The sequence below is a fragment of the Corvus moneduloides genome, chromosome Z, assembly GCF_009650955.1.
Source record: "Corvus moneduloides isolate bCorMon1 chromosome Z, bCorMon1.pri, whole genome shotgun sequence".
Lineage (NCBI taxonomy): Eukaryota > Metazoa > Chordata > Aves > Passeriformes > Corvidae > Corvus > Corvus moneduloides.
Window position 1 is genome coordinate 76,768,863 of NC_045511.1, and position 27,885 is coordinate 76,796,747.

At 38.3% G+C, this 27,885-nt stretch overlaps 1 protein-coding gene across 2 annotated transcripts in view; it reads right to left on the reverse strand.

Annotated features, from left to right (window-relative positions):
• Positions 1-27,885, reverse strand: part of EDIL3 (EGF like repeats and discoidin domains 3) — a 234,039-nt gene that overhangs the window by 130,393 nt on the left and 75,761 nt on the right. Inside the window, exon 3 of one of the 2 annotated variants that reach the window (XM_032095223.1) lies at positions 7,791-7,820. The exons of the other annotated variant lie outside the window; for it this stretch is intronic. Coding sequence (XP_031951114.1) covers positions 7,791-7,820 — 30 coding nt within the window. The remainder of the gene's footprint in view (positions 1-7,790; positions 7,821-27,885) is intronic. 2 annotated transcript variants of the gene reach the window in all.

Genomic DNA, 27,885 nt, shown 5'->3' on the forward strand with positions numbered 1-27,885 from the left:
ATGTTTTCACAGTCAATCCAGTGCTTTAAAGATGGTCATAAGACTCTTTAAACCCAAAGTAAGCATACAGTAAGCCTCTTTGTGGTGCTATTTTTTGATTAAAGTCCTCTTAATCAGGCTTGTCAACCTGTTTCTAAATCATTAACTAACCGCCAGTCCTGTTTGGTTTGCTTTCATTAGTGTTTGCTTATTTTTATTTCCATATATCTAACGACTGGGAATCTTTAGTGAAATTTAATCCCAATGTGTCAACAGAGATGACAATTTCTTCTTCTTCACTCTAGCTTTCAACACACATTCCCACCAAATTCCCCTCCCTACTGGGAGCACACATGCCACTGCATGGCAAGACAGATCAGGGAGCTGAACCAAGTGAACACTGACTCTATCAGGGAAATTGCATTATGGATGAGGCACTTTCAGCTGGAACAGCCACTTGATGTAGCTCCACATAGAGCTGTGCAGTGCTAGCACAAGCACAAAGGAGAGAGCAGGAGAGCATGGGTGTTCTGGAAGAGGGAGTCAGAAATGAAAAGTCTGTGTGGAGGAAACAACCCTTGCAACATCAGCCAACCCCACTGCTGCCTTTCCCTATGCATGCCTGTCCTCAGACCCACTCCCTCTGTGCCCATGATCAACTCATTAATCCCACTTTTTTGCCTGTCAGCTTCTTTCCCCATGAATTTCTTATCTTGGTTTTCAGCACTTCTCAGACAAAAAATCTGTCCTTTCTAGCAGGAGAGGATTTTTGTCAACTCTTCTCTATCAAGTTTAGACTTTTCACAGAATCCCAGATTCAGTGAGGTTGGAAAAAACCTCCACGAGCATCGAGTCCAACCTGTGACCAATCTCCTACTTGTCAGATCACTGAGTGCCACATCCAGTGGTTCTTTGAACACTTCCAAGACATTGTGTCCCCCCACAAAAAGCTGCTCTTTTTTCACAGTTCTCCTGTGTTTCAACTCTACTTCTTGGGAGTACAGAGGACTCAAGGAGCAGCAGGGTCCACTGAGATCCCTGCAGCAACAAGAACAGTACTTTGTTCATTTTGTTCATTCCTGCTTCACCTTCAGAGGATGAAGAAATAAATATCAAACAATAATCTTTGGCTTTTTTGTTCACTTCTCTTAGCTGGCTAGAGCTAGAGCTAGTCCTGCTCTTTTTATCTGTCCTAGCAAGGAGAAGACACCTGTAAAACCTCTTTTTGGGGAACACTGCTTCCCAGATGGAAAAGCAGTAAAGGTACCCTGTTGATACAGACCTGGTACCAAGAGACTATATATTCACCTGGTTTAATAGAATCATAGAATTTTGGCTGGAAAGGGACTTTAAAATATCATCCAATTCCACCCTCTGCCATGGTCAGGGACACCTTCCACTAGACCAGGTTTCTCAGACCCCCATCTGACCTGGCGTTGATCTGAGCTGAGTTCAGCCTGAGGCAGATGCCTGGCACGAAAAGCTTCATCTTGGAAAACTTATGCCTCAAAATTCAGGCAAGAAAAGGAAAAACAATCATAAAAAAAAGTTTGTGATGTAAAGCAGTGTCTAGTTTAGGGGATACCATATGATCTTCCACTTGTATTGTGGAACATTTGTTCATCACACATACATTGTGATGAATGTTGTATAACCACCACAAATATCACCCTCTGAAATGATGCAGATTATAGAAAAATGCCCGTATATGAATTTCTCAGCCAGCTGCCAGCACTGCAGGCTAATCTCAACCTCCTAGCTCCCTTTTTTTGTCAATCTTGGAAAGAAGTGAGCCATTTTGCCAAACTATGTTATTTTTATGATATATGGACAGACAGTCACTAAGGAATGGGCTAAAAATACTAATTGATTTTCATTCCTGACCTAAGCAAGATTTCCAGCTTTCAAATGAGACAGGCTACTCTAATAGCCTTCAGTGCCACCTGGCATCCAGAACTATTTTTACTGCATAAGCCTCATTTCCATCAGAATGGGGTTCAATATGACCTTTATAAAATTTTCTGGTTTAGTCCATATTTTGCTTGGAATAGATGGAAAAGTAATTAGTAAGCTAGCTTCAGGCACTGGAAAAAAATAAAATATTCAGTTCGAGAAGAAAAAGGAAAGGAATGGCTACAAATGCGTAAACCGAGTTCAGCAAGACAGTAAATCTGTGGTACAGACCCTGGGGGAATGGCAAATCCCTTCCCTTAGAATAATTCTGAAAGATGATTTTCCTCTTTGAAATGTGTGAAATAGAATAGCTTTGTACACCACAGCAAAATCACTGTGACCTGAAAGACAGCCTGGGACCTGTCACAAAACCACAGCTCCAGATCTTGCTGTGCAGTGGGCAGGAAACTGAAGTCCTTGAGACTTGACCAGATGCATTCTTGATGGTTTGAGGGTGACACAGAGAGCAGATTAAACATCTCATCCTCTTCTTTTGAAAGTTTAATTTCAATAACTTTAAAGAAAAAAAACCTGGTTTGGTTTCTCTTTTCTGATCATCTTAGAATCATAAAAATGGTTTGCGCTGGAAGGAACCAAAAAGATCATCCAGGTCCAATAATCATCATAGTAATCATTAAAGAAGTTACAATTTTTTTTTATCTTTTTTTTTTTTTTTACAATCAATAAAAGCCTCTAGGGCATTATTTTCAGGTGGAAAAGGACCCTTTGTGAAATCCAGTTTCACAACCACATTGGTTAAGTATTTTAAGGACAGACATGTGGTATAGCTGTTATATAAGCTTATAATGATATTTTTCATGTAAATATTAATGCCAGTAAGATCTCAAATGTTTTTTCATTTGAAGTTTCAGTGTCATGCTCTGAGAACCAAGGGCATGTGTCCATCACTTCAACCAAATGGATCTCTCAGGCTCTTTGATGAGCAGGGTAGTGCCAAATGGTAAAAGCATTTTCTGACATGAAGTAAGGAAAGGAAAAATTTATTACAAAAATTGTCTCTTCAAGAAAAGATCTATTTAATATTTGAATGATAGACTGGTTTGGGTTGGAAGGGACCTTAAAGCCCATCCAGTGCCACCCCTGCCATGGGCAGGGACACCTCCCACTGTCCCAGGCTGCTCCCAGCCCCAATGTCCAGCCTGGCCTTGGACACTGCCAGGGATCCAGGGGCAGCCACAGCTGCTCTGGGCACCCTGTGCCAGGGCCTGCCCACCCTGCCAGGGAACAATTCCTTCCTGATTTCCCATCTAAATCTACCTATTTTTAAGCTGTCTTATATAAAATTATTTTAAACTGTCTAATATAAATCCATCTAAGCTGGTGCCAAATGGAACCCTTCTACCTTCAAGTCTACATCATTATAAAAAATCAAAACCATAAAAAAATGATATTCTATCAAAGTAATTTTAAACTGGTACATGAGAAAATCTGGGATTTTAAGAATAATATGTCTAATGTTTAAAATCTATCAAAAAGGAAAATCCAGTAAATTTTTAAATGCAAGGACATTTAGATAGAGAAAAAACTAACTCTTTTACAACATACTTATAGTACAAGTGCCATTCTGTTGTTTGGGTTTTTTTAAAACTCTACATGTCTCATGAACAATTTTATTTCTGAGGAGTCAATAATTCCACCAGAAATATTCTCCTAAGAGTCATCAAGGCTATGCCCAGCAAGTCAGCTTTGAAATATCTATTGACCAAAATAATTTATAACTACCTTTAATTTTTCATCTTTTTAAATCTATTTTCTTTCTCTAAACAGTATTTTTTTTAAGTCTGTGGATAAAAAGACAAACACCAAGGCAATATGCTTTGGTGTCCTGCTTTAAAAGTCTTCTTAAACACACCAAATCCAGGGAAGAAACCAACCACCAGAGAAACCTGGAGTTTTCCTAGCAGCAATAAGCAGACACATAACTTGTAAGCAGTTTAGATTTCAGGTACTGCTTATCACCATGCTCCTAGAGTAAGGGTAATGGGCAACTCTTAATAGCTTTAGATCTTTATTTTTCATGACTTTTTGATAACTGTAAGTATTATGTCTAGGACAACTTGCATCCTGGAACTTTTGCTATTCCATTCTAATTATTTTCTAAAATTCCATTAATTTCCTCTAATGAAAGAAACTTAATTCTGTAGATGTTTCCAGCAGAAGTCTCTTTCATTTGATACTTTTCAACTTTCCTTGTTTCTCAAAAGTGATTTCCCCCCCCACCCCCCCCATATTATTTACTACTTTAGGAAAAACATGCAAAATCACTTTTATATAATTTGAAATTCTAAATAAAAAGAGAACAGCATAAATATTACATGGAATTGTAGAAGAATAATATTATTTTCCAGGGGAAAAAATAGACTGCTTGTAGCAGTTGCACGCAAATATTCAGTGCCATGAGGTTGTTGAAGGGTTTATTTTTTAGTAATGTCTTTGAAGAAGGAGCTCCTGTCATATATTGAGTCTTTAATCTCTGCAACACCTAAATTTAATTAAGAAAATAGTAAAACTCACACTGTAAAGGAGCTTTTATTAGCATGAAATCCTAAATGTGTTTGCATATGTTATATAGCTGGGGTGCAAAGACGAAAATGCCAGTTTCCTAAAGAGTTAGGCCTAAAAAAAAAATCAATGGCAGAGGCAAGGAATGGCTCCAGTTAAGTGATGATCTCAAAGGAGATGTATTTATTACTTCAGTCAAAAGCACTGTGTAGAGACAAGTGAACAAACTGCTGCATGTCATGCTGTGCTCTGTCTCATCACGTCCTGGAAGAATTACTCTTTAATAATGGGAGAAATGACTCCAGGCTCCTCGAAGCAATGTTGGGGGGAATCCACAAAACCACGGGGAAACATTTTTGGGATGCAAAGCATCAAACGGCAGGACATCCAGCAGGAGTTGCTACATTGGGCTTAAAAGCAGTTGTCAGCAAAGCAGCCTCCTCCTGGCTCAACAAAAAACTTTAAAGACTCATGACACATATGGATGGGATAAAAACACAAGGAAATGAAAAAATTGTCCTAAGATTTTCCTAGCTTTGGTGCATGAGCATCTGGAAAAGCTATTTAATTGATAAATAATTAAATAAACAAGTTATTTATTTGATTAAATTTTATATTAAATAAATCAAAATAAAGGAAGAAAGGTGGTAAAGTGACTCAAAAGAGAGTTTAGATGTCCACAACAACATAAAATCATAGGCATTTAACTGGAATGAAAAAAGAGAACTAGAAGAATGCTTACCCAGAAGTAGTGCTAAGGAAAACTTTGTTGAAACTGTGAGGAAAACCTGGAAAAACTCCTTGGTTTATCTTTGTGTATAAAGTAACATGGATGAAAGACAGTGGGTTATAATTAGAGTTCATTAGTCCGAAGCTTTCTGAAACGGAAGGAACTCAGTGAAATAGCATTTTCTATAGAGAGATAACTACAGGGCACTTACTATTACAGGATTATTAATCTTCAATCTAGTGATTCCAACACTCAAAGTAAAATTTTAGTAACTTTGCTTCTACAAGATTCCCTGCAGATGGCATTGCCAGAGCAGCTAGACCCTAACCCAAAAGGCAGAACACAGGAAATAGCCTTGTTTGATCCCTTTGATTAAACAGGAAAGGAAATTTTAGTTTTGGTCCTGATTAGAGGTCAATTAAAAGTTTGTAATTTTCATAAAACATTGAAATCATATTTATAGTCTTCATAAAAATACTAGATCCATTTTATCCTACCTCAGGATCTTTTACAAGGGAAGGCACTGTTTGGAAAAATGCTATGTGTATGAATAATGCTTAGATAAATTTTATTAACTGGAGGAAACTTGCTGCTTTTTTTGTGGAAAAGAGCAAAATCTGTTATTTGATAAAACTGCCTCTACCAGGCACATGCGACTGAATGGCTCTGGGTGAGTGCATGAGGTTTTGAAGGCAGTTTCTATTTATTTTTCTGCACAGCAGCAACTTCCAAACTGCATGACTGCATTCCCAGTCTGAGGGAGGGGAATCAGCTTTAAGCAGAACCTACAGTTTTGTAAATGCCAATACAATCTGAGAAATAAGTTGTATTAAAACAATCCTGTAAGAATGCAGAACTAATCTGTTACTTTCAAAATAGCAAAGTCTGGTCATATCTTACAGTAAAATCAATAGAACCTATAAATTATGGAGCATCTGAAGAGCTAGTACTGCTTCTGAAGTTTTAAGATAGAAATTAATAAAGGTTGCACTTTATTAATGGTTTTTTCTCTTAGTATAAATCATATCTGTAGTGCAGCCCATGTGGCTGCGCTATAAATTCCACTTCTCCTCCACTTGCCCATTTTCAGCTGATCTATCTGGTTAGCTTGGCCAGATCACTGTTAGGAGCTCTCACAAAAACAGCAGTGGGGTTCAAACTACAGGGAGGGAGGTCATGTCTTCACGAGATGCTCTAAAAAAAAAGTGTGTATTTAAACCATTTCCCTAAAGGGAAAAAAGCTAGGGTTTTATTCTTTCCTATGCAAAAACCCCCATCCTGTTGTAACTAACATTTCTATTGAGCAGCTGAAGTAGGTTTCTGCTAAAACCACTTTCCATGAAAATTTCAAGACTGACAGATCTCTCAAGGAATGGAGAGTTGAAAGCTGATGTTCAGTAATTACAATGCATAGTCCATGGGGGTGTGTGAGTTTCTCCAAATCCCTCTTTTCTCTGTTTCACAATGTTGTTTCTCATCTCAGTCCTGCTTCCTTGCTCATTCTGTTGCTACATTCATGTTTAAAGCTCCCTTTTGCTTCTTTCTGTATTCAGTTCTAGTCTTAACTACTCTCCCTCTCTTTCTACTCTTGGCTTTGTTCTCCTTCCTTTCATTTTTTATTCTCTGCCGTATCCTAATTACTTATATTGCTCTCCAGCTGTAGGTTAGCGTTGTAAACAGTGTTCAATCCTTCCCTGACACCTTCCTCTCTTCTTTCACTTTCCTCACCTTTTCTCTTCTGCTCCTCTGGAGACCTTTCCTTCTTTTAACAAGCCACTATAAAGTGATTCCCCATTTATTTGACGTTTTAGCTCACTGAGTTTGTACAACTCAGTGCCATTTCAAACATGTTAGGCTGCTCAGTGGCATTCTTCTCTGGTACACTGTCTTCTTTTTCCTTTAAATACTCCCCAGCTAATGGATTGCCAATTAATTAGAAATAGTTAATCTTCACAATAAAATAAACACAACGCATTTGTGTCTCTCTGGGAGCTCCTAAACTAATTTTTATGACTGTGATGGTAACCATTCTCACTGCTTGGCAGCTTGTCAATGGAAATAAAAGTTTCCTGAGCAGATACCCAAGCCATCGTTTGGAGAATGTTTTCTTTGAGCAGGATGCTCCTGCATCTGCTGCCTTTCCCTTCCTTCACTGATCGTGCCCAGGTCTTTGAGGATGTCAGCTGTGGGGCATCAAGCAGATGACTGAGTTTCACCAGCATAAAGACAGAGAAAAAATCTAACATAAAGGAAAAAAAAAAACAAAAAAACACCTTTTTTTTTTTTTTTAAGTCCTGATTTCTTTTGACTCATTTTGTTATCTGAAGCTTGATGTGCCAGCTTAACCACAAACAAAACAAAAAGGAAGGAATGTGCCACTGATATTTTTAAATGCTACAGGAGGAGTATATTTCCTACTGACTTTAAACTGGGGGGAAAAGAAGACAAAAAGAAGGTGGGAACAGACAGAAGAGGATAGAACCTAGATGTGATGTGTCCATTTAACACGTTATACACAAAATGAAACTGGCTAAAATGATTTTTAAAAGACATAGCTCTCAAGAAATGGTTACCACAGTGCAGATGTAATGTAAATTATTCATACCTGCTGAAGTTGGTTCCTCTTCAATGGAGGCTGTGCAAAAAGGTGTCAGGAGTGGGGAGGGAGGCAGGGACAGGGAATGGGAAGGGAAGAGGAAGGAAGGGGAAGAGAGAGAGAAAAAGAGAAAAAATACAAATGAAGAAAGCCATGTAATACTAATGGTTGTATTGTTTACATTTTCTTAATATAAAAGCAATTAGATACAATGAAAAACTTTATTCTCATCATCCTCCCCCCCTTCTGCTCCCTTCAGTTTCTTCCCAGCCTGGTGGGAACTGCTGATTCTGAAATTGAGCAGTTAGGGAGCCAAAGTGGCAGTTTTGGGGTGGTTTGTGTGTCTGTGTGTGTGTATCTCTCAGGGACACAGCTACCCACTGGGCTCTCCATTCCAGATGTTTATTTTGCTGGGAAAGGCAACAAAACTCCTGCCTTCACCTTTCCCTTTTGTTGACAGATAGCCATTAAATTGCCTTAAGTTGCCATCAAAAAGCACTGATGACTCTGGGCTATCTATTACCCTCACATTCAAAAGAAGGAAACAGATGTATTCCCAGCAAAAGTGCATTTTAAAAGTACATCAGTGACCTAGTTCTTTCTCTTCTTTTAGTCGGTGTGTTTTATACACACATGCATCACAAAAACGGTCTCTTCACAGTCTTGAAAAACTTTTGGATGACAGCAAAAGCTGAATTCTGAAACACTGAATAAAGTGTTTCTCACTTGGATACTGCAAAAGAACCTAGAAGTGAGAGAAGTCTCCATAAATGTGATATAGAGGCCCTCTTGAGGTATCAAACACGTGTATCCATACTTTACTTTTTCTCTTTTAACGACTGCCTGCTACCAGTTGAAATGGAAGCTCCTTCTGTTTGATTTCTTGCAGAACCAGTTCAAACAATGCTCCTTCATTCATGGCAAGCATTGATCCACCCTGACAGCCTCAGAGCTTGCACATGGTGTGGGTAAAAATTTCAAACATTTTCTCAAAGACCAGCACTAGGCTGGGTAAACTGACTTTTCTTCTTCCTTTGCTACCACCCCATGTTTTATGCAGGGAGAAACTAGGAAAGGAGCAGGGAGACCCTCCCACCTTTTAGCAAGTGCATTTGGGAGTGGCCAAAAACCTTGGTTAATGCAGTACAATATTCTATTTGCAACTGTATGTGACAACCAGCGCTGAACACATCAGTTATTCCTAATTGCAGAGTAACTTGGTGGCCTTTTGGGGACTGTCAAATCTAATTGAGAGGAAATAACAAGTTAGTCTCTCAAGCACCAGCCAACCTTCTCGTGTCTAGCCACAGTCACTGGAGGTAAACAGGTGATTTTTATTTCCACATTTTCACATTCAGGTAAACCCTGAAGAAGGCTACACGGCTAGGACAACATAATGTTATGCCAGACATAATTTAAAAGTGCTCAACATGGTACTTAGCTCAGCCATGCCTTCTGTAACTCCTTATTTAATGTTTGAATGTGTATTTTGAAACTAGATTAATCCTTTACACAGTTTACATATATAAAGTGTACATGTATCACATCAAGCTTTCATCGTGTTCTTCTACTACTTAAACTAAATTGAAATAAAATGTATTTGTGGTAGTAGAGTGTTGGGGTTTTAAGAGTTTTAGGTTTTTTTCTGTTAAAGGAATTTTTCCCCATACTGTTGCTAATTGCTGGGTATTTAAGGAAAACAAAGAGCTACCCACTGAGGGTGGGGTGCGCCTGGCTACTCTTTTGTTTCACCTGGGTGCGGGGACAGTTGGGTCTCTGCATCCAGAGAGAGAGGAAGCTGTTTTTTTCCTGCGGCCGCTTTTCTTTCTGCTGGAAACAACACTGGGATCCCAAAGCTGCCTTCCCTGCTCCGCTCGGAGCCGGGCAGTGGCCGCCCTGCCCCGCTGCTGCTTCGAGCCCTTGCTGCATTGTAGCCGTGCTCGCCCTGCCTGCCCAGACCTCCGAGGGCTTCCCCGCTTGGATATACCATGTCTGCCACCCGGGATTTGTGCTCGTCCCTGCCGGTCCAGCCTGCTGTTCCCGAGGGTCCGGCCGGACACCGGGATCGGCTGCCCAGGGGTTTGTGAGGCCTTTGTTCCATCCCTTCCCAGGATCCCGGGGCACCGGTGCCGCGTGCTCCCCGAGCTCGCTCCGGAGCGCCCCCTGCAGCCGCGGGGGAACCATCGCACCTGCCCTGCTCACCGGGAGCCGCCAGCGCCCCTGCCGGCTGCGAGCGGAACTGCACCCGAGGGGAAAGGGCCCGACAGCCGAGAAGGCTGGGACTGGGTTTGTGATTGCTGTTACTGCCAGAGTTGTTGTTGTTTTGTTCGACTGGTTATACACATATAGATATATAATAGTAAAGAACTGTTCTTCCTATTTCCCACATCTTTGCCTAAAAGCCCCTTGATTTCAAAATTATAACAACTTGGAGAGAAGGGGGTTGCATCTGCCATTCCAAGGGAGGCTTCTGCCTTCCTTAGCAGACATCTGTCTTTCAAACCAAGACATAGAGGATTTCGAGGCAATGAAAGAAAGAAGGGGAAATACCATCCCACTGTTTTTAACTTGAAATAATTGGCTAAATCATTAATTTAACAACACGACGGCTGATTATAAACACCCACCAAAAAACCCCCAAAAACCAAGCAAACCAGCCAACCAACAAAAAAAAAGACAAACAACCCCCCACCCCCAAACACCACAAAAACAACGACAACAAGCCCCCAAACCAGAATATTTGAAATATTTAAATCTTAGAACAACAGAATCTGAAGTAAATAAACAAACTACAAATTAAGTCAACAAAGTAGGTTGCAATTTCTCAAGGTACCAGTGGAAGAGATGACTATACAGACAGAGCAGAACATGAAAGCTGGAAGTTGAAATTTTACAAATGCCCCAAATCCATATTAGCTCCCAGCTCTACTGCTGCTTGAATGAAAAATAATTCAAAGTACTGGAGACTGTGCTCTAAAACTGGTTAAACAAAATTGTCCAATTATACCAGGAATACTTATTCCAGTAACCATTTCCTTCAGACTGCTATTTGAATAATATTCTGAGACTTAATTATGGGGATGAATAGCAGCATTAGCAATTCAAAGCTGGATTCTGTTATTAGTCAGATGGTTGTTTCAGAGGGACCACTCTGTGCTTAGGTACACATCTAAATAAAACAGGATAGCTGAATCTCAGCTGAATAAATCACTCAGATGCCAAGACAGCTATGCCAATAATATTACTTTTCTGTTTATTTAATTAATTTTGGCTATTTGATTGCTGGTTTAAGCTCTTCCAGGAATAGACTATGTTCTTTTCTTGTCTGAGTTAGAGTTAGTGAGAACTGCTTTTGCAAAAAGACCTAATTCTACTTGTCAATGCTGTATTTCTTAATCCTAGACAGAAATTAAAGATGAATATTAAAAATGGAGATGCAAATGCAGTTATGAAGTTGTTCATAATTCATACAGACTTTTAGAAAAAAATTAACTTAATCTCTTGCTTTTTGTGACAAGATATTTTTCCCTCCCTTTAGATTAATAAACCATGTTTAAAAAAAACCAGGCTTCAGTAAGAAATTGAGTACTCAAAGAATACATCTACTTTTGTTTTATTGTACCATCTCAAATGCAATATCAGCACTCTGCTTCCCACTTCGTAAGGAAATGCACTCAATTATCACACCAAAAATTTCCAACACGACACCACCGTTTTGGTTTTTTTTTCCCATCAGCAGTGATTTAAAACATTTAGTTATTTTAAAAAAGCTATTTATATAGTGACTCATCCCCAGGGTAATTATCTGTAATTTACTCTTTGCTTGTTTCAGAGGAGTGGAGAGGGAGTAAGATGGAGTTGCCTTGCTCAACTGGGCTGGCACAAGCTGGTGACTCACTACGGTGGGTGGTGGGTCCCCATCAACCTGAAATTCTCCTTCTGACTCCTGAAATGTATGACTCCCACAGAGGAGCCAATAATTTAACAAAAAAAAAAGCCACAGAAAAGTCACAGGCATCCCCAAGTCATGGTCTGAAAACAGCACTGCATGACTTTACACTGTAAATTACTCTACATCTTTAAAGCATTTTCAATGACACATTTCTTCCACTTTTAATGGATCATTGGCAAATTATAATAGGACATACGACAGGAGAAATGTTGGATTTTACCTTCTTTGGAAATACCTGATGTTCACTGGGGTAAACTTAATCTTGTTTTTCTTGCATGACATCAGTGGGATAAAAAAACTCAAGAATACATAGGCAGGTTTGAAAAGCCTATACCAGGATACATGCCATCCAACATTAGCTTAAGAGAGGGAATGCAGAAAGACAATGCTTGGATAGTATCTGAATATCTCTGCCAGACTCCTGACTATTTCTCTTACAAGGTAGAGACCTTGACAGGTGTGGGAAAAAAACCCTGAATTTTGAAGCATAAATATCTCGGTTTAGGCAGATCCAGTGTAACAGCCTGCTATACTGTGTTATATCTTGTGATACATTACACTGGCTTTGCATTACATTAAAGCTTGTGTTGATTTTACATTAATGTGAAATATGATTTTTTAACATTCAAATAAAATGTAGGTCTCATATATGAAAGAATAAACTTAGATATATATGGCATTATGCCTATGGAAAATCTGTGCAAGAGGTCTGCAACACTATCCAAAGGAATGGTAAGCTCCAAGAGCAAATGACATTTTTCTGAATGCAACATCAAAAATAAATTATATTCTGCTCATCATCAAATCTCAGCCTCTCATAGGACCTGCATGCAAGGAAGACCGACTGACTTTCCAAAATCGCAGCTCTAGTCATTAAGAATGTGACTTTAATGCTACAGATATTTCACTGAAAACATGTGCTTAAGAAGCCTGTCTCTTCCCTCTCTCCCCATCTGGCAGACTTCAGCACTCACAGGCCCTTGGAGCACCATTTGCCTCCTTCCTGCTTCAGCTGGCCAAGTTGTTTTTGCAGTCATTCATGAGAAAAAAACCCAAACAAACCAAAAAACCCTACAAAAATCCCAAACAAATAGACAAAAAAGGCACAACAGAGAGAAAAGGAGCAAACAAAAACAAAACCAGAAGGAACACACCAGTGCATGTCAGAGATAACTTTCCATGAACTGATGAAACTCTGCTTGGGTGACAGATGTTGGATGGAGGACAAATATGTTCATTAAGAAACCCTAAAAATGGCCCTTTTAGAGATGGCCCTAGTAGAGAAGATGTATCACTTTTCACAGGTTAACATCGATTTAAGCACCTAAAACCTATGAAAAATTCACTTTTTATTCATTGTTTTATTTCAAGGCAAAAGAATTCTAATAAAAAGTGTGTGTCTGAGCAAAATGTCAGGTGTTATTAAATAGAATACTACTGTCTTAAAATGACAGAAATGCCAATAAAGGCATCCAATTCATTCTCACTAGTCTTCCTTTTTTACCAATCATCAGGACCATCACTGCTGGGTAAGAATATGTTTAAATATCAAATAAAAATTTTATTTAGGTGAAATACTGTATTTTGTAGAAGACAAGATTAGACAATGATTTTTTTGTGTGTGGATTCCTTCACATTTACACCTCTCTAGAATAAGGGAGGAGTGCCCTAGTACTTGACAGAGTGACATTCTTATGGAAAACAGTGTAAAGAAATTTAGTTTTAAAGCAATTATTGAGTTCTTAGTCAGCTCCAGTTCTTGCCAAGGATTTCAGTGCTGCCAAAGGCACAACACTACTGAAAGTTTTAATTCTGAAACTGGGAGTAGTCTGTCATGGCTTGAAATATCACACAGTTTTACACACACATGCACACACGATGCCATATGCAGTTTTGAGAAGGTGTGAATGTTCCAAAAGAGCAGAAAATGTAATGAGAAGGTACCCTGGCACTTGGGTATCCAAACAACAAGTGTACTCAAATGGCTAAAAGTGGGTAAGGCTGCAAATCAGTGTGCAGTAGACTTTGCTTCTTTAAATGTCAAAGAGCACTCTCCAGCAAGCAAATGAATAAGCTTAAAATAAAATTTTACAGCTAAAAAAAGGCTGTAAAATACAGTTACAGACACAGGTACCTGCTAGCATCTGTTACACTTGTGGATGCAAAAACCTACCTAGGAAATCCCCATAGTCACACATAGAAAGCTTTGCCTTTCAAGCCAAACAATTTCGTCTTTTCATATTTCAGTCACTTGCCTGAAGCTGTTTCACTTGGTTGTTTTGTGTGTTTTAAGGGAAATTTTACTACCAGTTCTTATGTGAATGCAGAATTTTAAAATAACATCACATACCAAACTGCAAAGTAATAATGGTGACAATATTTTTTATTTTATGGTTATTCTCCCACCTGGGGGAAAAAAAATACAATAAAAGCCCACTCAGATGTTCACAGAGTGTTTGCTGGCTCTGGACTGGTACAGGAGGCTGCATTAAGTCTCTCAGTGTGGTATTTGATCTGTACCACACCACTTGAAAATATTCAATGTTCAACATCCAACAACATTAACAAGGATTCAAATGACAATAAAAAATGCCCAAAACAGATGAGAAAATAGCAGTTAAGACAAATAAACACCAACTCTATTCAGTCCTGTAATATCAGACACTAACCTTAATGCATGAACTTCTGTGTCACTATTTGCCATTTTTAACCCCAAAATAACTTCAACCTGGCTTGCTGCCAGTGAATTACACCCAGACTGAGCACGTTGCCTCATGGAAACACATACTGGGAAGTTCAATAAATACACAGGAAACCACAGAGACTTTCAAACTGTAAAGTTTCAGGATAAATATGAATCCTCCAATTTTCAGCGCTTTCCCAAACACTTTGCAAGTTTTGGCAAGCTGTCTAATGTGCCAGTTGCAAAGATTGTGCTGCCATCCTTTTTGGGGAACGAAGCTGTATAAACCAGCAGGCAGACAGCAACTTTATCATAAAATCATTAAGATTGGGCAACACCTCTTAAAACATTCAGCCACCATGTTAAATTCTTTAGATCGAAAGCAGAAGAAAGTATTCAACAGGCACAGTTTCATAGGAAATACATCATCATTAATAAAACTCCACAGGGACAGAGGCATACAGTCCTTGGTGCCAGTGACTGGCTTCATTATAGGTCCTACAAAAGAATTAACTGGGGTTTTTTTCTTTTATTTATTCCCATATAAGTCTAGAGTACTCTGTTCAGCATGACTGGGGGCCAGCATGCTGCTTTACCAAGGTAATTTCCACATGACACGACCTCCATCACAGGAAACCTGAACTGTGAATTGCATAACGTGCCAAGAGGAGAATTCAAAGGAGCAGATGGCAGATAAAATGAAAGATGTGATGTTGGAGGGGTCCCATGCAGGGAGACATGTCTCTTTGGTTCAATGTGTGATTTTTTAATCATTTTTCGGTAAATTCAGGAATAAGGAGAGTGCCCCACAGTAAAGCTACACAGCATGAGCACAGGTGTGAGAGAAGGATCAAGTCCTGGTGCAAGAAAGGCAAAGCAGGTATTTTCAAATTATTTAAAGGATATGTTCATTGCTCATGTAAAATTTGGAGACTGGAACCTCCTGCTTAAGGAATAATAGACAAGTATTCACTTCTAAATTTTCTGAGTGGGCAGAAACAAAAGAAGATCCTATGAACTTTGCAGCTAATACTGGGTTTATATTTAACTTCAGTACAACCAGAATAAAACTAAATATACCTTTCTGAATCCATTATTTCATAGCACTGGAAAATGTAATTTAAAAATACCTGTGATATGGAATGTGGCAAAACAGTGTCAGCAATGCCCAGTTTCAATAAAACACTGCCCTTATCTAGATATCAAAAATTTATTATCACAGATGTGGGGTCAAAAACAGTGATAATAAGCCATATACCAATTTGTCAAAGGTTATCTGCAGAGGCTATATTGAACCCAGACCTCTTCAAAAATAACATTTTTCTGCCCTAAAATACTGCAAATCTTGGCCAATTTGAACAAATTTCTGTGTCCTGTACTGGTTTTACTGAGCACACAAACTTTCTTGCTGACACCTGTACTTCCACAAACCACGAGGCCAAACAAGAAACATGCTCAAGTGTAAAAGCAGATGATTTTTCTCTGTTGCTCACGCTAACGTGGCTTTGCAAAGTGCAGACTAGGCAAAAGGACTGTGATAGGAGATAGAAAAAATACACCTGGTGTGAAGTTTCTTTATTCTTCTCAGAAATGCTGCATTTTTCCTCTTATTTTTCATCTATATCATTCTTAATTTTTCCAAAAATAACTAAAAATTGTGGCCTTTTCTCATGAACAAGGGAAGAACATGTACACTAATTTTTCTTTTATCTCAGTGAATAAAGCTGTTGACTGGAAGCCAACAGTTTATCAGCCTCTCTGAATTCAGCCCTGAAAGAAACATTTTCACAGCAGCCATCAGTGAGCACTCTGCTGCTGCTCCATGCCCTTCACTTTTCATTAGTGTGGGAGTCAGGCCTATTGATTTTTTCTCTTTTTTTTTAAAGATGTTTTTATTTCATCCTGACTGTATGGATTTCTCCATGTCTCATACTTTCCCATACGTTTCTCAGAGCAGATTTATGCATTTTCAGTGCAGAGTTCTGGGTTTCCAAGGGGTGCTTAACACCCTTTCCTGTGCCTGCAATTCAAAATCATTCCCAACCAGCACCTCCCACTCTGAGAAAAAAGAGCTGCCAGGCTCTGGAGTGCTGTTCTAAAATTCTCCCCTTCATTTTGGATTTTCCACTCTTCTGTTCTGCAAACAGATGGCAAAACCTCTCCTTGCATTGCCCCCTTCAAGCTCAAGTTGGATGGAGTCTAGAACACTTCCACACATTCCCGTCTCACTGCGCGCTGTCGCAGCCCATCACAAAAACAAGGATTACTATTATAATCTACTCTTCTTGGCACTGGAGATGTAGGAAATGCTTTTCACTTGGGTCGTTTCAGGTCAGAATAATGGAAATCAATACTTTTGTCCTTCCTTCTGGGTTCAGCGATGCCTTGTGTTTGTCAAAAAGAGGAGTCAAGAAACAGGACTTGCACAGAAGAAGCTAGATTGGAATGCCAGGACAAGGGGGAATGGCTTCCCAGTGCCAGGGGGCAGGGCTGGATGGGAGATTGGGCAGGAATTGTTCCCTGGCAGGGTGGGCAGGCCCTGGCACAGGGTGCCCAGAGCAGCTGGGGCTGCCCCTGGATCCCTGGCAGTGCCCAAGGCCAGGCTGGACATTGGGGCTTGGAGCAGCCTGGGACAGTGGAAGTTGTCCCTGCCCATGGCAGGGGGTGAAATTGGTTGGACTTTAAGGTCCCTTCCAGCCCAAACCATTGTGGGATTCTGTGGTTATTGAAATATGAAAAATTAAAAGGACTAATTTCCTTTCTCCCTCCACAGTCTTTATCTCCAGCACTCAGGGTAAATACATTCAAGTGTGTGATCCTGGAGATCTGGGAAAATGACCAGCAGGTACTGACATGGTCAAGAAAGCCTTGGCTGGAACTGGATTGATTTTCATTACAGTTAAGTACACTTACAAAAAATATATTACTAGCTTACCTTCTCCATCAATTTCTTTGTTCAGGACAAAACCTGAAAAATAATATTTTTTTGTTTGTTTCCCCATTTTTTTAGTTTTTTGTTCCCCACACCTAAATCCTAACAAGAAGTATATATTAAGTAGAAGTGGAAAACTTTTTATTTGGGTCAACCAAAAAAATTGTCACGCTTGTAGTGAACCACCTCATCTTCAATCCTTTCAAGAGGAAAAAAACCCAACTCACTCATTTTATAACCCTTGGAATATTCTTTTAAAAAATTCAAAATTAGACATCAGTAAACACTGTCTCAAAAAATTAAAATGAAAGTAATACGTTTGCATAAATATTTTCCTAATTTTTTTAAGTTACACTTCTTTCTGTTAGTTTTTAGGTCAAAGATCTGTGTTTGTTTTTGAAGTTAAAAATTCCTTCTGAATTTATCACTCTCTCATGAATAATTTGCATGGCCCCTGTGGCATTTTTCAGTTAATATTCATGCAAGGAAAAGTTCAGGTTCAGAGATGGGTGATCCAAATGCTAACAGATGCAGTTTTATTGCATTGTCAATTGCTCAACTTTATACAGCATTATCAATGTTAACACAAAATACTGGCTTAACTAAGTCAATGGAGTTGTTGAAGTCTAACAAGGACTTAAATTAAAGACAAAGACAAAATGCAAAAGACAAAAATTAATCCCAAACACTAATTTTTCCCCCTCCAAAAGCTTTTGCGCCAGGAATTTTATGATGACTTCACCAAACAGAAAGTAATCCCCTTAATGAAATTCATTGGATTATTAAAAATTACCTTAAATCACCTATTTTAAAGTCTATGTTAATTACTGTATACAGCATTCTGCAAGCTCTTTCTACATCAAAGATTGTTGTGACTAAGTACAAGGTACATTGAAGAAATCAGACACAAAAAATAGCAGTCATGAAATATTCATCTGGTGAGCAAATCGTTCCACTTCATAAATATTCTATGTTTTAACCTAGTGAATTTTATCCATGACTCTGCATGAAAAGGACACAATGACACGCTATAGATTTAAAAAATACACACACAAATATATATATAAACATACGTGTCCTACTCTGTGTAAGCTGACAAAGCAAAGTGTCTGCTAAAACTGAACGGGCAAAATGTGGCTGAGCTTTCTTCACTTATGTATCTTCTTCCTGATTCTCTGTAAGATCTTTAGGTGAGATCCACTTTATAAGTGTAAAAGGGACTGACTATATTGTCTTCTGCTGACCTGGAATAAATCAATGAAATTCACATTTATATTACCTTCCACTGGCTGTTCTCCTTTTCCTGTACTACCTTGCCGCTTGAGAATTATTCCAATGGCCCCTCACACCACTTTATAATGTAGATATCCACTGCAATCACCAGAGTTTAGTCTAGCCAGGACAAATTCCAGCTTACAACTTTGGGATAATTAATTCCTCTGCAACTAGGTCAGTCTTTCCCAGTAGAAAGTGATCATGTAAATTTTGCCACCATTTCGCCATCACAAATGCAAACCTCAGTGAGTGAAAGGCTTCGTGAAGTTCTTTCTAGATGTTTTCCAAAACATTTTCAGTCTTCATCCCACAAGTCTGGGGGAGGACAGTAGCTGCTGGCTGCTCTGTAAAAAGGTGATCAATCAGGTTTCAAAAGAAGAGGGGTTTCCCCCCCCACTTTTTGTTTTGTTTTGTTTTGGTTTTTTTTTTTTTGTTGTTGTTGTTTTTTGTTATTTTTTGTGGTTTTGAGGTTTTTTTTGTTTGGTTTTGTTTTGTTGTTCTGCTTTTTGGTGGTGGTGCTTTTTGTTGTTGGGGGTTTTTTGTTTTGTTTGGGGTTTTTTGGGTTTTTTGAGGGTTTTTGGTTGGTTCGTTGTGGGATGTTTTGTTTGTTTTGGGATTGCTTTGGTTTTGTTCTGTGGTTTTTGGTTGATTTGGGAGTTTATTTGTTTGGGTTTCTGTTGGTTTTTCTGGTTTGTTTTTGCGTTTTTGTTAGTTTGTTCGTTTGTTTTTGTTTTGTTTTTTGGGGTTTTTTTTTAATACTTCCAGAAGCTTCTGTTCTCCCTCAGGGAAAGGACAGCTTAATTTAACGAAATTTCCTTTTCTTCTTCAGTCATACCTGATTTTACCAAGCAACTTAAACAGTGAAAGTAAATTGAGTAACTTGGTAAAAACTAAGAAATATCAGATGCTTTTGTTTCCAAAGAACATTAAGGAGGAAAGATGTTAATGGTATATCCATGTTATCCGTGAAAACTGAGCCAGTAAACTTAAGGAAAACAAAATTTTTTCTGTCTATATTTCTTTTTCTTCAGCTTCTAAAGTCCTTTGGCCTTTTTTAGATATCTTGAAACCTTTAAAGGATACTTGTGATCACTATTCTTGCTCTGCACTGCACAGTGGCATGGCGGATGCTGTATTTTCTTAAAACAATCTGAATTACTGTTCAAAAAAATCCTTCCGATCAAAATCTTGAAAATGCTCAACAGTACTGAAAAATTATAATTTCTCATCCAGTTTTACATTGAGTAACAGCCCTCACTAAAATTTGGGTTAGAATCATATCTGCAATATCCAGTTGTCTACACAAGAGTGATTCTGCTGAGTGTTTGCAGGACAGATTAACATCTTTTCCTGCTTAATGGCTTTTCCATCAGCAATTTATATGGTAAATATAGTCTTTTATATTGTAAATACTTCCTATTTACCCACTGACCAAATAATTACAGAATCACAGAATTATTTAGGTTGGAAAAGACTTCTAAGATGATAGAGACCAATCTTTGACCTAACCCCACCTTGTCACTTCCCTTGTCTTTCTGGCCACACTATTTTTGATACAAATCCTGTTGCTGATACACCATCCATTTTCCATCATCTCACCCACTCTTTTTCGTATTAATAAGAATAAATATTACAGTGAATGAGATTCCTCAACATTGAGATATAAAATATCTTTTAAAAAAAAATATAAAATTAGTTTGGTACCTCCTGTAATGATTTTAAAACAGATTTGGGTTAAGTTTTCTGGTTCTTGTGCCTGCATTTCAGCAAAGGCTTGAAAATATCAAAGAAAGAGAAAACAGAGTGTTACCAGAACAACAGTAGAAATAATCAGAATTAAGGGTTAGAGAGTTCTGTTACTGGTTGATGAAAACATAAATAGAGAATCACCTGAGCAGTATTTACACACAGAAAATAAATCCAAGGCTGAAAAGCTGGTTTTTATTAGTTTATTTGTTTAATTGCTGACGTCCACCTCAAAAGATAAAGCTGCATTTCTAGATGAAGTTGTAACTGCAGATTGTACCACAGTGGCAGTCAGGTAAAGGGGCAGGCGAAAAAAATCCTTGAAATACACATCATCTAAACAATGCCGTTTTCCAGCTACTTTTAGAGCAGAGACTGACAGCTAGATCAGCCAGGCTTCCCTCACCTTATCAAAATCTCTTCTATAAAGCCCCTCTTCTTCCTGGATTTATCCTATTTGTAAGCTTCCTGGGGACAGCAAAGCTTGGGGATGGCCCTTTGGACTCCAGGCAGCGATGTTTGGGTATGATGGCACACTGTGATTGACAGAGGTCCTCCTGCATGTCCTAATGATGGCCTGTTCTGCTCCTGATGCTGATGAATCCTCATAGACAGTTGCAAATCTGAGCTACAAGCAAATCAAGTTACAAGCTTGCGAATAATGGGCCCTGAACACCCGTTAAAAATGTTGACATGCACGTAGACTGCTTTTTACCTTTTTAACTTGTTCTAGTCTCCGTGAAGCGAGAATACACAGCACCTGTGTCCTCAGCTCCTCTGCCAAAGGGTTTGGTAACCCTTCTCCAGTCTGAGAGGATACTTTTTCTGCTCCCAAAGAGTGGAAATGTGTGGTCCTGCAGATGATCTAGTCCTACAGATCCCATTAAATTGCAAAAAAACTCAATTTCCCTGAAGCTTCTCTTGAACCACGCAGTCACTCCCCTCTCCCTCTCTTGTGATGCTGCTTAGCTGCTTTGCTAGGCTGTTTTGATTCCTTTTAATCAGGCTCCCTTCACCACTTTGTTCTCACCAGGCAGGCCATCACTGCTAGGTTTCACTGTACTGCATTCTGGTTTTCTATTAATCACATCCCCTTTTCTGCTCCACATCTCACCAGACAGGGTGTTGCCACTGTGATTCGGGTACCACACACTGGCTAACGACATGAAAAAAAATTTTTTCTATGTTTATGATGCGAAATTCTCTCCTTCCTATCCAAATATGGTTGTGAAGGCTGTAAAAATGCAAATAAACTAGATTTATAGTGTCACCCACAAGTCATGTCTCCTCTCCTACTCAACCTGTAGAGTTCTCAGCCTCCAAGCAGAACTGTCGCATCAAGCCAAGTGATTTCAGCATAGAAAATGTAGTTTTAGGGCTGCCAAGTTGAAGCAGAACAGCACAGCTACTACGGAACATTTTTGAATGAGCACAGTTCATGAGAAACAGAGATTCAACACTGCTTGTTACAGGATATGAAATTAAATTCAGTGGCAAATGAAATTATTAAAAAAAAAGCCATCTAATTCAATTACTGTAGTTTTAATATGGTTTTTTTTCCTAAAAAAGTCTCGCATATTCCTCCTAGAGTATTGCCACCAGTTTGATTTCAGCAAGGCCAGAAAAAAACTGTGTAATTTAATTCTTTCTGTATTTAACTGTAAGATGCATGAAAGAAATGCTTAACACATCCCAGTTTCTATCAGTATCAAGATTCATAGCCTGCTAGTTTAATATTTACATTCCTTATTTAGTAAACTTTTTATGTCATGGTCTTTAAGCATTCATTTATTCAGCTGCAATACGTGAAATATAATTAATCTATTCCATTTTGAGCTACTGATTCTTTGAAACTGCTCAGGTCCCTTCTTCCACCCTGAGAGGGCAAGTGATGAATGCACTGATGTTTCATAAACATCCACCTTGCATTCAGACTGATATAGTTATTTACTTTGTTTATGCTACCTTGGTCAGGATCTGTTGGTTCAGCGCATGTAAAACTGATCCCAAAGTCACCACCAGTGAGGACAAAGTTAATCCACTGTTCACTTTTGTTGCTGACTTAAGCTAATGTATTGTTCAGCTACGAGCTAATGACTACTGCAGATGTTTCTTATTTCATGCCAGGAAAAGCAGAAGCTGAAATTAAATATTTTCTTTTTATGACTGTCATCGTTCCCCTTATAAATTACAGCCCATTCAGTCATATTTTTGAATAAATCAAATGACGCTGACAACGCAGTTTTCCTATCTGCAAAGATTAATCTTAAAGGACCAAATTCTGGCCTCATTAGACTGTTCATAATGAATAATATAACTGATGATTAAAAAGTTGACCTGCCTAAGATGGAGAGGAAAGTAATAGGAATTTTTAATCAAGACATGCTTCTCTTTCTCAATTGCAGCAAGATTACATTTGTACTTGAATATATTGGCATACATCTGTCTCCATGTTATTTCACACCCTTACTGCCCTCATCTTTCTTACACATGGAGAAAACCAAGATAGCTTCAAAAAATGCTTTCTGTTTGATTTAATGTCAATTCAAATTGAGTTTGACAGAACTGGGTACTTTATATGTACTGGATGCTTTATATTTCTAGATAATAGTAATATAACACACTGAAATTTAGCTCTTAAAAATATTTTTCTTACTGGTTTCTAAGGGCTTCAAGTCTTGATCCACTACCACGATTCTGCTGCAAGCCTTGATCTCATCATTGCCTGTGCAAATGCAGATCTTGTGCTAAAAAAGGGCTGCAACAATTTCTCAGAAACTTTTCTCAGGTGTATTTAAGTTGCTAAGAATCTTTTCCAATGATGAGAACTCCTCTTTGCAACAGTAGGAATGCTTTTAGTTCATACTGTCCCAACAGGAGAAAGCTGGTTAATGTAGGGAAAAGACACATCTGCCATAAGAACATGGGTTTTGTGTGCAGAACTAAACTCAAAAACATAGTTTGGAAAACCTGAAAACCGTGTGGTGGTGTTTTATGATGTCTTTTAATCAACATTAGTACTTAGACAAGTATAGTCTGCTGAGCCCCATGATACTCACTGTAGGCTCTCACTGAGAATATAATTTTCATCTTATTTAAATTCAAGTTGTTGGAACTGAGCTTTTCACCCTTTCTAAAGCTCTAGTCACTGCAACTGATGAATAAATAAGGAAGCAAGAATTTTTTTAATGAGTGCATATGTTACTATCATGTTGGAGAAGAACTGGGCATAAAATGTCTCAGTTCTTCCGCATATTTCTAATAACTTATTACCTCTTCTTCAGGTACATCCTTTCCTGGCACCTCCCCCTTGATGGCTTTTGCTACAACACATCTGACAGTCTGGGGACTAACATACTCTTTTTTTTTCTTGCTTTATTTTTGGGGGTTTTGTTATTATTTGTTTGGTTTTATAAAGGACATTAAATGTTCATTAGTAGCCAATTCATTTAACCTTAAATATGCATTTGAAGTTGCTTCCAGTCTATGTTGGAAATGAATCATCATCAACAAATGAGGAATTTTACCTCTGCCCCATTTCTGTTTGCATCGTGAAACACATCAGACTCCATGAAAACCCCTAAGTATGTTTACAAGCAGTTGCCACAGCAGCAGTTGATCTTTCCTCTCTAGTTTTTCCCACATCTGCATTTGGAAAGGACCAGTTGAGCAAAAACAGTCAACAGAAGCCAAATAGTTATTGCTGTTCAAACCCATGAGGAGCTACAAAAAACACTGGCTGGGATTTAGAGAAAAGACTCTGGAATTAACAGATATCTTGGATTTCCCCAAACTCTGAAACCACAGGCATATCACTCCATACCCTATCTTCCAGAGTGAGGGATCTTATGCAGAAAAAATATCTGCAAGCCCTGGAACCTCTTTCCATGACCTTTTAGGTGGGTAAAAGGAACAAAAAATACATTATGCAGAAGACACATCTTTCATAACATATGTTTGTGTGGATGCACTGACACAAAGGGAAAGGGCCAGGAAGAGCTGTCTATGAATGGAAATGCAATATGTGAGGCGTCTCCATGAGGATTTGAAGTCTGAGAATTTGTATCCCGTTCTCGATGCAGAAGAAGCTTGTATGGCAAAACTAAACATTCCTGGATGTTTTGACCGCATTGATTAGTCTGTTAGGAAGTAAGTGTAGGACATCATTCAGGCTGGGAGAATTGGGATTGCTCAGCCTGAAGAAGAGGAGGATTTGGGGTGACCTTGTTGTGGCCTTGCAGTGCCTGAACGAGCTGACAGGAAAGATGGAGAGAGACAACTGACAGGGGATAGGGCGACAGGACACAGGGAATGGCTTCCCACTGACAGAGAGTAGGTTTGGATGAGATATTAGGAGGAATAGCTCCTCTGTGAGGGTGGGCAGGCCCTGGCACAGGGTGCCCAGAGCAGCTGGGGCTGCCCCTGGATCCCTGGCAGTGCCCAAGGCCAGGCTGGACATTGGGGCTTGGAGCAGCCTGGGACAGTGCGAGATGTCTCTGCCCATGGCAGGGATGGAATGGGATGGGCTTTAAGGTCCTTTCCAACCCAAAACATTTTGTGATTCCATGATCAGAGTACTGTGCTTATGGACAGGCAAACAAAGCAGGTTGCATATGCATGTCTCATACCCATCCATTTGAAAAAAACATTAAAACCTTGCATGCATTCATGCATATTGGAATTAGATATCTGTCAAAAGCATAGATCAGAAGAGTGGAACTACACATATTTGCACCACTTATGCATGAAGTGACACATGAACCGAACAGAATCATAAATAACAAGGAAGCTGAAGTGTGATTTCACCAAACTGTGAAGCTCTTGAATTCTACCTCACCCTTTTCCTAATTTCAGAGACAACAAATTAAGGTCATGTCTGAGTCAACCTTCTGAATTTTCCAGACTTCAGAATTCCCTGATTTAGAGTGGAGCCATTCCAGTGCATGTTTCAAAATGAAGATGGCATCCATAACTCTAGAGTATGCACCTCAAATTAGTATTCTAATAGTACAGATACAGCCACAGGGGAACAGCTGAAACATTAATTTCAATCATCTCATTGATTAATTTCTCCTAATATAGGAAATAATATATTGACTCTCTTAACTCATGGTGCAATGGCAGTTCTCAAGCAGGTGTTCAGCTCAAGTAATGCACGTGAAATACTAGCTCTGCAACCATAATTCAGCATGAAACCTCATGCCTTAATAATTCTGGTCATTAATATAACATAAATATGAATTAATTATTATTAATCATTATTTTATAGCATCATCAAGTTGGAGAAAGCCGTACACCTGTGATACAACCTGAAAAAACCCCAGTTGAATTATTCATATGCTTCATACAGTCAGCATTTCACTTAAGTCCTCATTATTCTCGTTACCCATGAATGCACAAAAAGAAGAGCATGTGGTATGTAGCATCTTTTCACCCCAAAAGAACCACCCCAGATAATTCACTGGGTAAATGAAGGAAGAAAAGAAAGGGCATTTCAGCCTTGTCATTAACACCTGACATGAGCTGCTGCAGGACAGGTGCATCTGACTAAATAGTAATAAGTCCAGACAAAAACTAAAACCCTGAAACAGGGTAGGAAGCGTGAGACGCCCCTCTGATATTTTACTTTCTGTTATTTTGACAGATAATTTTTATAGGTAATTATTTTTTATTATATTTTATTTTATTATCTCATATGCAATTCCCCTGCTTTCTAGATTCCTTGCAATAAAACATGCATTTTTTTTGTAGCTTAATAAGAAAAACTTTCAACCATAGAAATTATGGAGTTCCTGTGATCACACTTATATTTGGGGAAAAAAGTAAAGGAAGAAGAAACAACAACAAACCAAACCAATCATCAAGAACTAAAGGATTTAGTTATTCCCCTTACCTAGGAAAAATGTGATTTTTAGAACAAATGAATCCCATGTTGAAACAAGTTTAAAGGTCTCATCTGATTGATATGAGCACAGTTCTTCTACATTCTACATTCTTCTAAAAAGAACAGTTCTCAATGTCCTCAACATAATAAAGGGTAAGGTGTGTTTGCTCAAGACAATACTAGTTTTATGTATTCCTGTTTACAATCTTCCATAAGTGCACTTAGTATTCTGGAACTGAACAAGAAAAAAAAATTGTAAGAGAGTAGATATATCATTCCACAGTATTTTAAATGCTTAAGGGAATTTTGCATCTGGATGATGAACACCAAAGACCCTTAAGCAAGTGACTTAACAGAGATTTTAAATCAAAAAGGAAAAAGCATAGAAAGGAATCAGGTCACACAGAGTTATGCAGTGAAAAGAAATTTCTGAGGTACTAAATAGCAACTTTTTCCAGTTAGAAATATTAAATTTATTAGGAGAAACATTTGGGTACTCTCATTCTTCTGCTTCTGAACAGAAGTGTTTTTATTACTGGAGAAAAGCAAAAAGGTTCCTGAACTATTGCATCTGTTTTTTTAGTAACAAAGAAGTATTCCTTTAATTCATTACTTAAAAACAAGTAAACAAACACAGAGAGCAAAAAGTAAGAAAAAGTGATTCCAAAACATGATGTATTTTGCTCTGTTTAATGAGCCCTTTATATAAATTGCTTTGAAAAAAGAATCTGGTAAAACACTTAAAGGGGAAGAGAAAAAAAAAAAAACAAATAATGTCCATCTGTCTCTGGATCCAATATTCAGCTTTTAATTTGTGTTTCTTTTACTCTGGCACCAAATTGCATTTAGGACTTGCATTAAGTTCAACACCACCAGGTTTTCCATCTGATCATTTTTTCCTAAGTATAAAATCTTCTAATCTGAATCTCCTAGGATGCCAGAATTAACATCTCATTAAAGACCAATTTGCTTTTTCAGCTAAAGAATCAGCTTCCTTCTGGCATTTTTATTTTTAGTAAGTTGCTTCCATACTGTTGAGTCACATCCTTCTACATAAAAATCCAGGAGAAAACTATATTATATCAAATGGGAAAACAAACACAGGCAGTGCATCAAGAACATTTCTTAAGTATAAATTTTATGAGAAATTGTGTTGCCTGGTCTCTTAAAAATCACCATAACTACTTACTTTGCATTAGCCAAGAAACTAAAGAAACAGGAAAATAAAGCTACCATCCCATTGCCAGCAAAACAGAAGAGTAATTAATCCTGAGCGTGATAATGCTTAATGATCCCTGATCAGTAAGAATTAATAATTCCTAATGAGTGGTGTGTTTGAAAAGTATAAAAAGGCCCGCAAAGCTTAATTTCTTTAGAACTGGACAAGATCACAGAGACCTCAACTATATGGCAATGATAATGGCATACATTAAAAAATGATCTAGTAATAGAAACTGTCTTAAAGGCAGTAATAATTTATTATGAACCATAAAATATGTATGGCTTCCATATGTTAACAACAATGATGACAATAATAATAATTTTAATAATAGTAATATTTTAAAAGTGGTGAGAGACCCATTTTAAACACCAGGACAGGGACACTGAAGAGCAAAGTCAACATGACGTGGA